Source organism: Notolepis coatsorum (assembly GCF_963971535.1).
Source record: "Notolepis coatsorum genome assembly, chromosome: 7".
Classification (NCBI taxonomy): domain Eukaryota; kingdom Metazoa; phylum Chordata; class Actinopteri; order Aulopiformes; family Paralepididae; genus Notolepis; species Notolepis coatsorum.
In genome coordinates this window covers 94,642,772-94,657,035 of record NC_140171.1, presented here as the reverse complement: position 1 = coordinate 94,657,035, position 14,264 = coordinate 94,642,772, and the positions used below count along the sequence as shown (strand labels likewise).

The following is a 14,264-nucleotide window of genomic DNA, read 5'->3' as shown; positions in this document are numbered from 1 at the left end:
TGTGCGTGCGTGTGTGTGTGTGCGTGCGTGCGTGTGTGTGTGTACGGTATGTACATACTAAACCCTGTTCTCTCTCTATATTGCCTCGTCTCCACTAGCCAGGGTTTAGCCGTGCTGTGGCCTCGTCTCCACTAGCCAGGTTTAGCCGTGCTGTGGCCTCGTCTCCACTAGCCAGGGTTTAGCCGTGCTGTGGCCTCGTCTCCACTAGCCAGGGTTTAGCCGTGCTGTGGCCTCGTCTTTTCACTTACAGATATTCGATATTCACCCGGTCCCGCTTCCCGCTTGTAGTGAACCATTAATTAGCTGCCTCTCCCCCATGGCCATGGCGTTGTTCACCGTCGTCGGCCCCATTGTCTTTTTAGCAAAAATCCGGTACATGGCCCAAGTTGTTGGATTTCGCTATATCAACCAGTAATAACCTTGTCACCTGTGGCTCCGTGAAGTTTCTGCGTTGTGTTTATCTCTTACTCATTCTCTAGCTGATACATGATATCTTCCGCGTTGATGCATTCATCTCAAAAGATTTAATGACACACTCGAAACAGGATACCTTTCTTGGAACGTCATGTTTATTCCCATAAACATACTCTGTACAAGATGGAAACCGTTCTGAAAAGTCTTTGACTGCTATTGAATTCCTTATTCTGATGATCTCTCTCTCTATCAGCCCGGTGGTTGTCGCGGCCTAGTGTTATCCAAAAGCCTTCCCTGTTAGCCGAAGCTGGCTCGTGGCAACCGGAGGGTGGGGCTACGTGTCAGCTTCCCTTCCCCCACCCTCTAGCTCCTGAGGTCTCTGTCTACGTGTCTACGCCTCGTTTCTTAGTCTGAGTCAAACCAGAAGAACTCACAGCTAATAGCGTCTTTCCCCTAGCAACCGGTGGTCATCCCTGTAGCCACGCCCCTTCTCTCGTTACTAAGTGACACGATGCCATGGCAACGGCGCTCTTGTCACCTCTGACACACTTTAACGCTGCTATGATTCAAAAGGCTCTCTCTGCAGCCTGCCCTGCCCCCTCTCTGTCCTCAGTGATTGACCTTGGCGCACAGCCCAAGTCCTTATCTGTTCTCCGCTCTGGCTGTCTGTGGCTCCCCAGTCTAACTTGAAAACACACATGAATGAAAACCGCTGTTCCTCTATAGATCCGTCAGAGTAGATCTGTCATCTACAGATATTTACATTATGTACACATTGAGAAACCAGTGGAATAGCTAATAGAGACAAGGCATAGGTGTGTGTGTGTGTGTGTGTGTGTGTGTGTGTGTGTGTGTGCACGCACTAAACCCTGCTTTATCTCTGTATGTATACGTGTGTGTGTATGTGTGTGTGTGTACATACTAAACAAGTCAAGTGTTCCTTTATTAATCCCCTTGGGGAAATTCACCCTGCTCTCTCTCTCTCTCTCTCTCTCTCTCTCTCTCTCTCTCTCTCTCTCTCTCTCTCTCCTCTCTCTCTCTCTCTCTCTCTCTCTCTCTCTCTCTCTCTCTCTCTCTGTTCTAGATGGTGGTCTTGGGCTGTTCCTCCACCAAGGCTCGTATTTCCGTGACTTATGGAACATCTTGGACTTTATAGTGGTTAGTGGTGCTCTGGTGGCCTTTGCCTTCACGTAAGTGGCCCCCCTATCCACCCGCCCCCCTCCCCTCAAATACCTCCCTCATGCCTCCATCTGACACTGTATCAACTCTTTTACTACATTGCCTTTCATTTCTTCTCTCCCCTCTCTCTCTCTCTCTCTCTCTCTCTCTCTCTCTCTCTCTCTCTCTCTCTCTCTCTCTCTCTCTCTCTCTCCGTGCCCTTACTGTATCAACTCTCTTTTACTACATTGCCTTTCATTTCTCTCTCTCTCTCTCTCTCTCTCTCTCCTCTCTCTCTCTCTCTCTCTCTCTCTCTCTCTCTCTCTCTCTCCTCTCTCTCTCTCTCTCTCTCTCTCTCTCTCTCTCTTTGTGTCTTCATTTCTCATTACCTCTCTATCTCCGGTGTCTGACGTGTTCATTCTCAGATCACTGATCTAGTTCTGATCTTTGGAACTTCAGCCCTATTTCCTACTTACCAACGATGATGTTGATTGGTAGAGTCCTTCCTCAGCACAATAAGGATGATGTTGATTGGTAGAGTCCTTCCTCAGCACAATAAGGATGATGTTGATTGGTAGAGTCCTTCCTCAGCACAATACGGATGATGTTGATTGGTAGAGTCCTTCCTCAGCACAATACGGATGATGTTGATTGGTAGAGTCCTTCCTCAGCACAATAAGGATGATGTTGATTGGTAGAGTCCTTCCTCAGCACAATAAGGATGATGTTGATTGGTAGAGTCCTTCCTCAGCACAATAAGGATGATGTTGATTGGTAGAGTCCTTCCTCAGCACAATAAGGATGATGTTGATTGGTAGAGTCCTTCCTCAGCACAATAAGGATGATGTTGATTGGTAGAGTCCCTCCTCAACACAGCACAGGCTAGTTAGCTACAAAGCGATGCAATGACAATGGGGCCAAGCTCCTGAAATCTACTTTGTGTGCACTATAGATGTCAGTGAGCCTCAGTCAGCTGTACTGACAGGAGCTTGGCCCCATTGACTTTGCATTGGCTTGAGGAAGCTCAGAGGAAGAACATTGGTAACTAAGAAATAGGGTTCCAAAGATCAGAACTATCCCTTTATTTGAATATCTCTCTCTTCTTTCTGTATGGTCTCTCACTTCATACACCACCTATGCACCACCTGGTTCATGGTCTCCCTCTCTCTCTCTCTCTCTCTCTCTCTCTCTCTCTCTCTCTCTCTCTCTCTCTCTCTCCCTCTCTCTCTCCCTCTCTCTCTCTCTCTCTCCTCTCTCTCTCTCTCCTGTAGTTCTCTCTTTTTCTCATCTCTCCCTCCCCCCTTCTCTCTCATGTAGTCCTCTCTTGTTCTCATCTCTTTTTCATTCTTTCTTCCACGTCGGTTAATCTTCGTTTGGCATCCTACCGCTGTTTCAACACGTGCCACTCGCCATGAGAACCAAGTCAAGTCATCCGCCATCTTTACCTTGTCTCTTAGTCCCTCTTCTCTCATCAGACCGTCCTCGACCCTCCCCCAGGGTCCACCCTCCCCCCTGCTTGCCGACCCACCCGACACCCAACACCCTCAAACCCTATCACCCTCCTATCTACCGCCCATCTGCCCCCCTTATCTACCTCATATCATATCTACCTCATGAACATCGCTTCCCAGCAACATCCTTCGGACCCCCCCCCCCCCCCCCCCCCCCCGATCTCCTTGGTTCCCAACATCTTCCTTCCCACCCAGACTCCCTTCAACAGCCCACCACCACAGACCACCCCACCACCAACCCATACCCTTCCCCTTGGCCATAGGCCCCCCTGGCGGTCGGTCCGTGGGGGTGAGGGCACCCCAGACACCTTTAACCCTTTAACTGCCCAGGCCAGGCCGTCAGTCCATTTCTGCCACAGGAGCAGCGGCCGCCGGGCAGACCTCCTCTCTCCTCTCCTCTTCTCTCCTATCCTCCCCTCTCTCTTCTCTCCTCTCCTCTCTCTTCTCTCCTCCTCTCCTCCTCTCCTCTCCTCTCCTCTCCTCTCCTCTCCTCTCCTCTCCTCCCCTCTCTCTGCTCTCATCTCCTCCTCTCTTCTCTCCTCTATTCTCCTCTCTCATCTCCTCCTCTCTTCTCTCCTCTATTCTCCTCTCTCATATCCTCTCTCTTCTCCTCTCCTCTCTCCTCTCCTCTCCTCTCCTCCCCTCTCCTCACCTCTCCTCCTCTCTTCTCTTCTCTTCTCTTCTCATCTCCCTTCTCTTCCCTCTTCTGTTCTTCCCTCCCTTCCTCTCTTCTCTTCTCTTCTCTTCTCTTCACTTCTTTTCTCTTCTTTTCTCTCTTCTCCTCTCCTCTCCTTTCACCTCCTCTCCTCTTCTCTCCTCTCCACTCCTCTTATATCCTCTCTTCTCCTTTCCTCTGTCTCTGCCCTCTCCTTTACTCTGATCTCTCCTCCCTCTTGCTCCCCCTTGTGATACACACATGCAAGCGCGCACACACACACACATGCACCATTCTGGCCCCGTTAGCGATACAGGAAGTGCAGGTATTTACCTCTCCGTTCTTCTGCACGGCCTGGGGCAGGGAGGGGGAGGGGGGAAGTGGGGCATGGAGGGATGTCGCCAAAAGTGGAATGATTTAATTCAATCTCAAGGTACATCAAAATACATACATATATATCGGATATGTCTATCGATATATGCGCCTGAGAGTGAGTGAGAGAGTGTGTGTGTGTGTGTGTGTGTGTGTGTGTGTGTGTGTGTTTGTATGTGTACATGCGTGAGACCCTGAAACAACACTGGAAGCACATTGTGATTCTGTCCAAATTATCCAAAGGAATTCTTTGATGGATGGATTTGAGTTCTACAATTTTGGGTTGTTTGATTGACATGTCAGTAACAAGTTATTTTTGTTTTTGTTCTTGAATTAACCATTTTCAAGGTTACGTATTTGGACCTCTATAGTCCGTTGGCCAGTAGCCATTATGGAATGTTAATTTCTCAAAAATAGTATCTTGACATGTGAGAACACACAGCCAGCGCTCTGTTCTGAGAGCAACAGGCCTTAATGACTTGTTGTGATCAATTGATGATGCGGATCAGCAGCTAAACGTTAACAGGGGATGCTAAGTGACGTCTGCAGGGCTGTGGGACTCCGTACATCATGGCTCCTGTTCAGTTCTGCAGGTTGCATTTCAGAGAGAAGACACACGATTACTATAGACCTGTTCGCTGTATACGTCAGACTCAGTGATCGCGCATCAAGGGGGCAAAAGGAACGTAATCCTGGTCAGAACAACGGGGCAGACTACAATATATTTGCATTTGTTAGCCATGCTAGCGATCTAAACAATCAATCCATGCCAAAGCTAGATTATGTAAAATGTGAAAGACTCACACTCACAGCCAGGCTGATTTGGCAAATTGAAGCCCATATTATTAATCCCCCCCAGCCATATGTGCTTTAGTATGTAGCTATGTGCTTTATTATGCACCATATGTGCTTTAGTATGTGCAAATGTGATTTAGTATGCACAATATGTGCTTTAGTATGCACTACATGTGCTTTAGTATGCACAATATTGGCTTTAGTATACACCATAGTGCTTTAATATGCACCACATGTGTTTTAGTATTCACCATATGTGCTTTGGTATGTACCATATGTGCTTTAGTATGCACCATACAGTATGTGCTTTAGTATGTGCAAATGTGCTTTAGTATGCACAATATTTGCTTTAGTATGCACTACATGTGCTTTAGTATGCACAATATTTGCTGGACACCATAGTCCTTTAACTCAATCAGCGCCAGAGGGATATGTGTAATGTGTGGTTAAAAGGCCAGCGTTCTAAAGTATAGGAATACGTGGCAGTGTTTGCAGGGCTATAACTTTATTCTATATTATAGCTGTGGATACAATACTATGGCCCATTTGACGAGTATCTATCGTTCAATATGTGAAAAAGAAATAATTTTTTCATCCATACATTCCCGTTTTATACCGTGGTGAATATAAGTATGGTTTTAGAGCGATCTAGGGTAATTCATGGGAGGCTGGTAATAGCCTGCAAGCAGTGGTGCAGTGGCAAATTGACAGTAGGTCAAACGCTCCACGCGCGTGCGCGTGCGCGCGCATGCACAGTTTTTTTTGGCTGCTCTCGTCCTGCAGCTGGATACTATTGCCTCACAGCGCGGCCGTCAGCGCGCGGCCCAGAGAGCGCCGCTGGCTCTGCGGCTCTGCAGCTGCATGCTTCTCCGGGAGTCCGGTTGGATAATGCCATGTAAAAAGCGATTGCGCGTACTTCAGCCTCAGTGACCGAGGTATAACGCCGTTATACCGAGTTATACCAGCACTGCACCACTGCCTGCAAGGTGTATTATACTAAATGCATTGGCGTTCCGTCCCTACACACGCTACAATTAAAAAATCAAATGCATATGATAGGTATTATGGTCCATCATGAATGCATGAAACGATGCTTTGATCGTCACCAACGGAATACGTTATGGACTAGCGTTACACACATACGCTCGGATCGCAATGAAGGCATGCTTTGATCAACGCAGGATTGATATCATATAGCCCTTACCTTGACTAGGATGTGCCCCAAAAAGAATATTCCAATTATCTGTTCGCGAGTCCCAGTATTGGTGTCGATCGTGTCGCCAACATAATCCGCCACACATCATCCATCTGGAGCATTTGACGCTCCTCAAGCCGATCGGGACAACCGCTCCCCTTGCCCGACATGGAAAAATTAGACCGGAGACTTTAGATCGATGCACAGCCCAAGACACAATGTTTCAAAGGGTGCTCGATACCGCCGCCTCGTAGGATGCGGCCGGTATTGCACTTTTGCGATCTCAGACTCATTCTTTATGATAACAACAGGCTCCCTGGATGGATAATGAATGGAAATATCGAATAAAAGAAATAACGATGAAAACCCGACTTTTCTCGGGTTTGGTGCTCACGCATCGGCGAGTTAACCCGACTTTATTCGGGGTATGGCGTCCATTGAGTTAATATGCACCACATGTGCTTTAGTATTCACCACATGGGCTTTAGTATGTACAATATGTGCTTTAGTATACATCATATGTGCTTTTAGTATGCACAATGTTACTTCTGGGACACTGCCGATGTATCTAGTCCTTTTGTTTGTTTAAAAAAGGAACCGTTCAACAGTAGCCAGCCAGTGCTGCACTTCCAGGACAGAACTGCTTCTACTTCCAGTGTTGTTTTGGGGTGACAAAAAAGAACTGTGAGAGAGAGAGAGAGTGAGAGTGAGAGTGTGATAGTCCTCAGTTCCGCGGAGGCCCAGTGCATGTCTGCTTCAATGGGGTGCATGATGGTGACTCAGGATGATGAGGGACAAGGGTCCCTTTTTTCATAGTGTGTTCATCAGCGGATGGTCATTAACAGGCTAGAATAGATTATGAGTTAAAAATAAAACAAAGACGTCTGTCACAGAACTTTCACAAATGCCCTCATCGCTTGTCCTATGTTTTCTTTTTTCCCCATTTAGGTGAGTCAGCATTGTGGCAGCATTCAGATACAATTATTATTATTATTATTATTATTATTATTATTATTATTATTATTATTATTATTATTATTATTATTATTATTATTATTATTATTATTATTATTATGATGATGATGATGATGATGATGATGATGATGATGATGATGATGATGATTATTATTATTATTATTATTATTATTATTATTATTATTATTATTATTATTATTATTATTATTATTATAATAATAAGCAGAATAATAAAAGCAGCCACTTTGTGTGGCTTTGAAGGTAACATTAGTCACCAAAGGCAGAACTACTGTAGGAGCAGGAGTCAAAGCAGAGCGGTAAATTATGTTAGATTGCCTCTTACTGACTGAAAAAGAAAAGAAAATAGCTGCGACTGAGCCATGACTACAATGTTATCTATATTGACCTAATGTCAACAATTGTTCTATGAAAAAACATTTAATGATTATATTACAAACCATGACCATGCCATTATACGGTTCTATCTGATATGTTGGTCAAAAACAAGTTATTCATTATAATGTAACTCTACCAACAGAACTTTGCATGTGGGTGAAGTTAGATCTTTTAAAATGGTTATTTAAAGCATGTTTCCATTTGTTTTTCCTCTATGGAATCTGAACATATTTCAAAGGATAAGATCACTGTAATTTCACTACAAAAAGACCAAAACCTACAATGCATTTCTTCTACTCTCACTACTCTCTCTCCTCTCTCCTGCCGTTAGGAGCTCTAAACCAGGAAGCCATATGTTCCCATTGTATTCTAAAATCATTAAATACAACTTTCCAGCATCAAATATCATAATTTATTACCATTAGGGGTGTAACAGTACATGTATTCGTGCCGCGATTTCGTGGTACTAACGTCACGGTTTGGTACAGGGAGCCATACGACAGATACATCTCAGGGGGGACTATACGACACTAGGTGGAACAAAGTATACTGTCTGTTAAAAATGTATTAAAAGAAACCTACTTTTGGGATTTTTGTTGCTTTTTTCCTGTTGTACCGAACCGTGACCCCAAAACCGAGGTACGTACCGAACTGTGGCTTCTGTGTACCGCTACACCACTAATGATCATGAAAGACGGGGGCATTGTAGTTATTGCAAGATTTACTTCAAAAGGCAACAAGCTCTTTGGATCTATCGTTGTACAGTAATAATAATATAATAATAATAAACATTATTTATATTGCACCTTTCATACATGGATTGCAGCTCAAAGTGCTTCAAAGCAAATAGCATAAAATTAACATAGGTATAAAATGTGCATACAGTTGACAGAATAAAAGCAATGCATGAAGTGCAGACATGAGAATAGGTATAAAAGACAATAAAAGTAGTGCGATGTAGAAAGTGCAGACATAAGAATAGGTATAAAAAGACAATAAAAGTAGTGTGATATAGAAAGAGCAGACATAAGAATAGGCATAAAATAAGTACAATAAGTACAGTGGTAAACAGAACAGAGAGTGTTACACTCCATTCCAGGCTGTGTTCATGGCAACAATGAATTATGATGACCGAAGCAACATTACAGCTATGACTTTTGGATATGAGTTCTGAGATCTGTTGTTGACTTGATAATAGGAGAAATGCATTGTAGATTTTGGTATTTTGGTTGGCTATGGTAAATGGACTGCATTTATATAGCGCTTTTATCCAGACGTATGCCTCACATTCACCCATTCACTCACACATTCAATGCAAGGTGCCGACCTGCTCATTGTGAGCAGTTAGGGGTTAAGTGTTGCTCAAGGACACTTTCACACACTGCAGGGAGGAGCTGGAATCAAACCAACAGATGACCGCTCTACCTCCTAAGTAGTGTAGACCGCTTTACCTCCTAAGTAGTGTAGACTGCTCTACCTCCTAAGTAGTGTAGACTGCTCTACCTCCTAAGTAGTGTAGACCGCTCTACCTCCTAAGTAGTGTAGACTGCTCTACCTCCTAAGTAGTGTAGACTGCTCTACCTCCTAAGTAGTGTAGACTGCTCTACCTCCTAAGTAGTGTAGACTGCTCTACCTCCTAAGTAGTGTAGACTGCTCTACCTCCTAAGTAGTGTAGACTGCTCTACCTCCTAAGTAATGTAGACCGCTCTACCTCCTAAGCCTAAAATGATCGAATGTGACATCACACAAAACTACACAGTAGGCATAATGTAAATGTAAATTGGTGTGTACTGGTGGTGTCACAGAGAACGAGAACAAATCAAATCTAGTTAAAATGTCTTGAAACTTTCCTTTGCTCTGTAGCTAAAGCTAATAGGCAGTAGTGGACTGTTTGACTGTGCTGTTTGACCCTGTAACTGCAAGGTTTTCAAATGTCATCACCTGGAGACTGTAAGATGGAGTGTTTCATACATTTATACTATAGTTAATGACGAGTTTGTGTACACTCTTTTAAAATAGTAGATATTGTGCAATTTGATAGCTAAAGACAATAGAGGGTGTGTGTATAGTCACAGTTAAAGACAGTAGAAGTTGTGTATATTCACAGTTAACGTGAACATATTACATTACAGCCACAAATTACATCCTGAAAAAGGAGGGTTGTCTTGTATTTTCCAGAGACTGGAGGTGTCGCTGTAAAGAAAGTTGAATTTTCGAGCTGATATTTAGCCCCTTTCCCATTAAGCTAGCTAGCCATATTACTGGCTTCACGCTAGCTTAATGTAACCTGGTACGGCCTTCAGAAGACAGTGATGTTAATGTTGGATAATCCACGGCTAATCAGTAGATTTCAGAGGGTTGCATTTAAGGCCAAGTTAACCAATCAGAACTGAGGATGAGTTCACATTTCACCTATTACACCCACTATACATGTAGAAATACACATTACACCCATTATACATGTAGAAATACACATTACACCCACATTACACATGTAGAAATGCACATTACACCCATTATACATATAGAAATACACATTACACCCACATTACACATGTTGAAATACACATTACACCCACATTACACATGTGTTGATATACAAATTACACATGTAGAAATACACATTACACCCACATTATACATATATAAATATACATTACACACACATTACACATGTAGAAATATACATTACACCCTTTATACATGTATAAATACTAGTGCTGTCACTCGATTAAAATATTTAATCTGAATAATCGCATGATTGTCCATAGTTAACTTGCGATTAATCGCAAATTAATAGCCCTTTTTTAATAAATTTTTGTATCTATTTTAAACTGATCTTTTTCAAGTTCCAAGTTTTAATACTCTTATCAACATGAGTCAACAAATTATTTATGCTTTATGCAGCCATTTAACACAAAAGGATGACCCTCATGCATTGCAAATGTGCATCAAATTAAAAACAGAGTGATGCACAAAATAACTTAAAAGAAAATAATCATTTAAAACAATGAATAAAGTGTGCATGAAATAATAGGGGAAAGAAAACGTTAGGAACTTGTTACATTCACCCACACAAGGGCTGAGTACTCACCCCCCCTCTCTCTCTCTCACACACACTCTCCCAGCTCTCTTTCTCTCTTGCCCCTTCCTCATCTCTCTCACCCCCCCTCTCTCTCTCTATATCACACACACACACACACACACACACACACACACACACACACACACACACACACACACACACACACACACACACACACACACACACACACACACACACACACACACACACACACACACACATTTTAATACTTTATTTGGTTCCATAAATAATATTACATAAACAGGGAATCAAATGTATCTGGGCCAAGCAGCACTGAACACTTAAGGGTACACATAGCACCTCCTTCTCCACGTGGCTAAGCTGCCAATAATAGCTGAGACAGAGCAATATTTGGCAATTTGTTTGGCTTTTCTTTTAGACATTGCAGCAATTCTCACACACACACACACACACACACACACACGCATGCACGCATGCACGCACGCACGCACGCACGCACGCACACACACACACACACACACACACACACACACACACACACACACACACACACACACACACACACACACACACACACACACACTTTGAGTCAGAAACAAACATAGTATCAATGAGAGTATCAATAATACACCTGAGTGAAGTATTTTCTAAAAAGTGAATCGGGAGTTAAAAGATATAGTGGCGTTAATAGAATTGTGCGTTAACGCGTTAATACCGCGTTAACTTTGACAGCCTTAATAAATACACATGTGTAGGAATACCTGTTATACCCACATTACACATGTAAATACACATTACACATGTAGAAATACCTGTTACACCCACATTACACATATAGACATACAGTACACATTACATGTGTAAAAATTACACATGTAGAAATACACATTACAAGTGTAGAAATACACATTACACATGTAGAAATACACATTACACATGTAGAAATACATATTACAAGTGTAGAAATACACATTACACATGTAGAAATACACATTACAAGTGTAGAAATACACATTACACATGTAGGAATACTTACACATGTAGAAATACACATTACACATGTAGAAATACATATTACACCCACATTACACATGTAGAAATACACATTACACCCTCATTACAGAAGAAGAACGCAGAACTGAAGAGCTGCTTCTTAAACTAAAGTCTGGGTACTGCTCAGCCCCTCCCTGCAGCTGGAGCGTTATGTGACTGTAGCCGCGTTGCTCCCAGACCCAACTTTGAGAATAGATTAACGGCGGTAATTTTTTTTATCGCGCAATAAGAGTCCGCCGTTAACTTAGCCCGGTAACGGCGTTAACGGCCCGGCCTTAATAAATACACATTACACCCACATTACACACATAAATACACATTACACCCACATTACACACTTATAGATTAGTGCTGTCAGGTGATTAAAAAGATTTATCTAATTAATTACAGGATTTGTAATTAATTAATCTAATTACCGGTAATCGCATTTTAATCGCATAACCATTTTAGGCCTGATATTCTATATTCTATAATCATATTTCAAATTGCATGTGTCCGGATGGCAGAATTCAGTACTGTATCTTCAAAACCTTCTGTTTAATCATCTTCCATTTATTAATTTGCTTAGATTTTTCAGGTCTGGTCAATTTTAGCATGGTGTTATTCACAGTCAAAGATAAAAAAAAGATTTATTGATATTCTCATTTGGTTCGTTACAATTTACTCAAGCCTAGTAACAGACACAGTATTTCAATGTCCCTAGAATCAGATACCAAGAACATGCAAATGGACCATATTAAAAAAAAGTCTGTAAATGTGTATTCTACGTTCTTATGGAATGAATGAGATTAAAAAAAAGTTAAATATTATTATAAAACCTTTTTTTAATACATTTTGAGTTAATTTTCATAACGCGATAATTAGCTGTAATTAATTAATCGAATTAACGCGATAAACTGACAGCCCTAGTATAGATACATACCACACATACAGAGACGGTGCACTCTTAGAATAAATGGTTCTATAAAATACCTCTGCTGGTTCTATAGCTTGCTACATAGCTAGAACCCTCTAAACAAAGGGTTCTATATAGAACCCTATATACTATCATACTATCAGTGATGCTCGTACTATAGTATGGGTTGACGATGGAAGGCAGAGCAGAGAGAGAAAAGCAACCTATGGTGGCCAAATGATGAAGGTTTGGTTGATCGAAGGTTGAAAATTACTCCACTCCTGCACCCTCTCCAGCATGACTCCTCCCTCTCCTTCTCCCCTCCTTCCCTAGTCTCCTCTCTCCTTCCCTAGTCTCCTCTCTCCTTCCCCAGTCTCCTCCCTCCCTCTCTAGTCTCCTCTCTCCTTCCCTAGTCTCCTCTCCCCCTCCGTAGTCTCCTCTCTCCTTCCATAGTCTCCTACCCCCTTCCCTTCTTCCTTTGACCCCTTGACCTCTTTCCCCCCCAGCCCCTTTCTGCCATGCCTTCCTTCCATCCTGCTCCTCTTCCTCCTCCCTTCCTCTTCTCTTCCTCCCTCGCTCCCTCCATTCCCTCCAGGGCCTAGCTGTTGTTATTTTAAAGGGACGCCTGTGTGAACCTCACGTCGTCACAATTTTAAACATAACGCGTGGTTATGAGGACATACCAGGTGGCCACACAGCGGGTTGTTGTTGTTGTGTTTGTTGCCTCCCCCCCAAGCATGGATATAGACATTGGAAAACGCCTTGGTTGTAACGCGATGACCGCGCTGCGTTTGTCAGACTCGACAACACATGCTTCCTCGCTCGTCCTGTCACGTGACACTGAATGACGCCGTCATCAGTATGACTTGTGAAGAGCAGCGGCGCCCGTTTCGATGCCTGTACTGTGCGTGGCATGAGCGCGGTGTATTCCACACGTGGTGATACACTCAAATTACCACATACAGGCTTCTGTGGTTTCTGTGCACATCAGTGTATGTGCCGTGTGTGTGTGTGTACTTTTACACTCCTTGACTCAAAGGGAAGAAAACTTGAACGTACCTCACCCAGCTGTCTGAACGTGCAGTACCTCACCCAGCTGTCTGAACGTGCAGTACCTCACCCAGCTGTCTGAACGTGCAGTACCTCAACCAGCAGTCTGAACGTGCCTCAACGTACCTCACCCAGCTGTCTGAACGTGCCTCAACGTACCTCACCCAGCTGTCTGAACGTGCAGTACCTCACCCAGCTGTCTGAACGTGCAGTACCTCACCCAGCTGTCTGAACGTGCAGTACCTCAACCAGCAGTCTGAACGTGCCTCAACGTACCTCACCCAGCAGTCTGAACGTGCCTCAACGTACCTCACCCAGCAGTCTGAACGTGCCTCAACGTACCTCACCCAGCAGTCTGAACGTGCCTCAACGTACCTCACCCAGCAGTCTGAACGTGCCTCAACGTACCTCAACCAGCTGTCTGAACGTGCCTCAACGTACCTCACCCAGCAGTCTGAACGTGCCTCAACGTACCTCACCCAGCTGTCTGAACGTGCCTCAACGTACCTCACCCAGCAGTCTGAACGTGCCTCAACGTACCTCAACCAGCAGTCTGAACGTGCCTCAACGTACCTCACCCAGCAGTCTGAACGTGCCTCAACGTACCTCACCCAGCAGTCTGAACGTGCCTCAACGTACCTCACCCAGCTGTCTGAACGTGCCTCAACGTACCTCACCCAGCTGTCTGAACGTGCCTCAACGTACCTCACCCAGCTGTCTGAACGTGC

The 14,264-nt window shown here is 43.7% G+C and overlaps 1 protein-coding gene across 1 annotated transcript in view; it reads left to right on the top strand.

Annotated features, from left to right (window-relative positions):
- Positions 1-14,264, top strand: part of LOC311231699 (voltage-dependent P/Q-type calcium channel subunit alpha-1A-like) — a 188,165-nt gene that overhangs the window by 67,973 nt on the left and 105,928 nt on the right. The window contains 1 exon segment of the mRNA XM_084318327.1: positions 1,499-1,604. Within this exon segment, the coding sequence (XP_084174453.1) occupies positions 1,499-1,604 (106 nt within the window).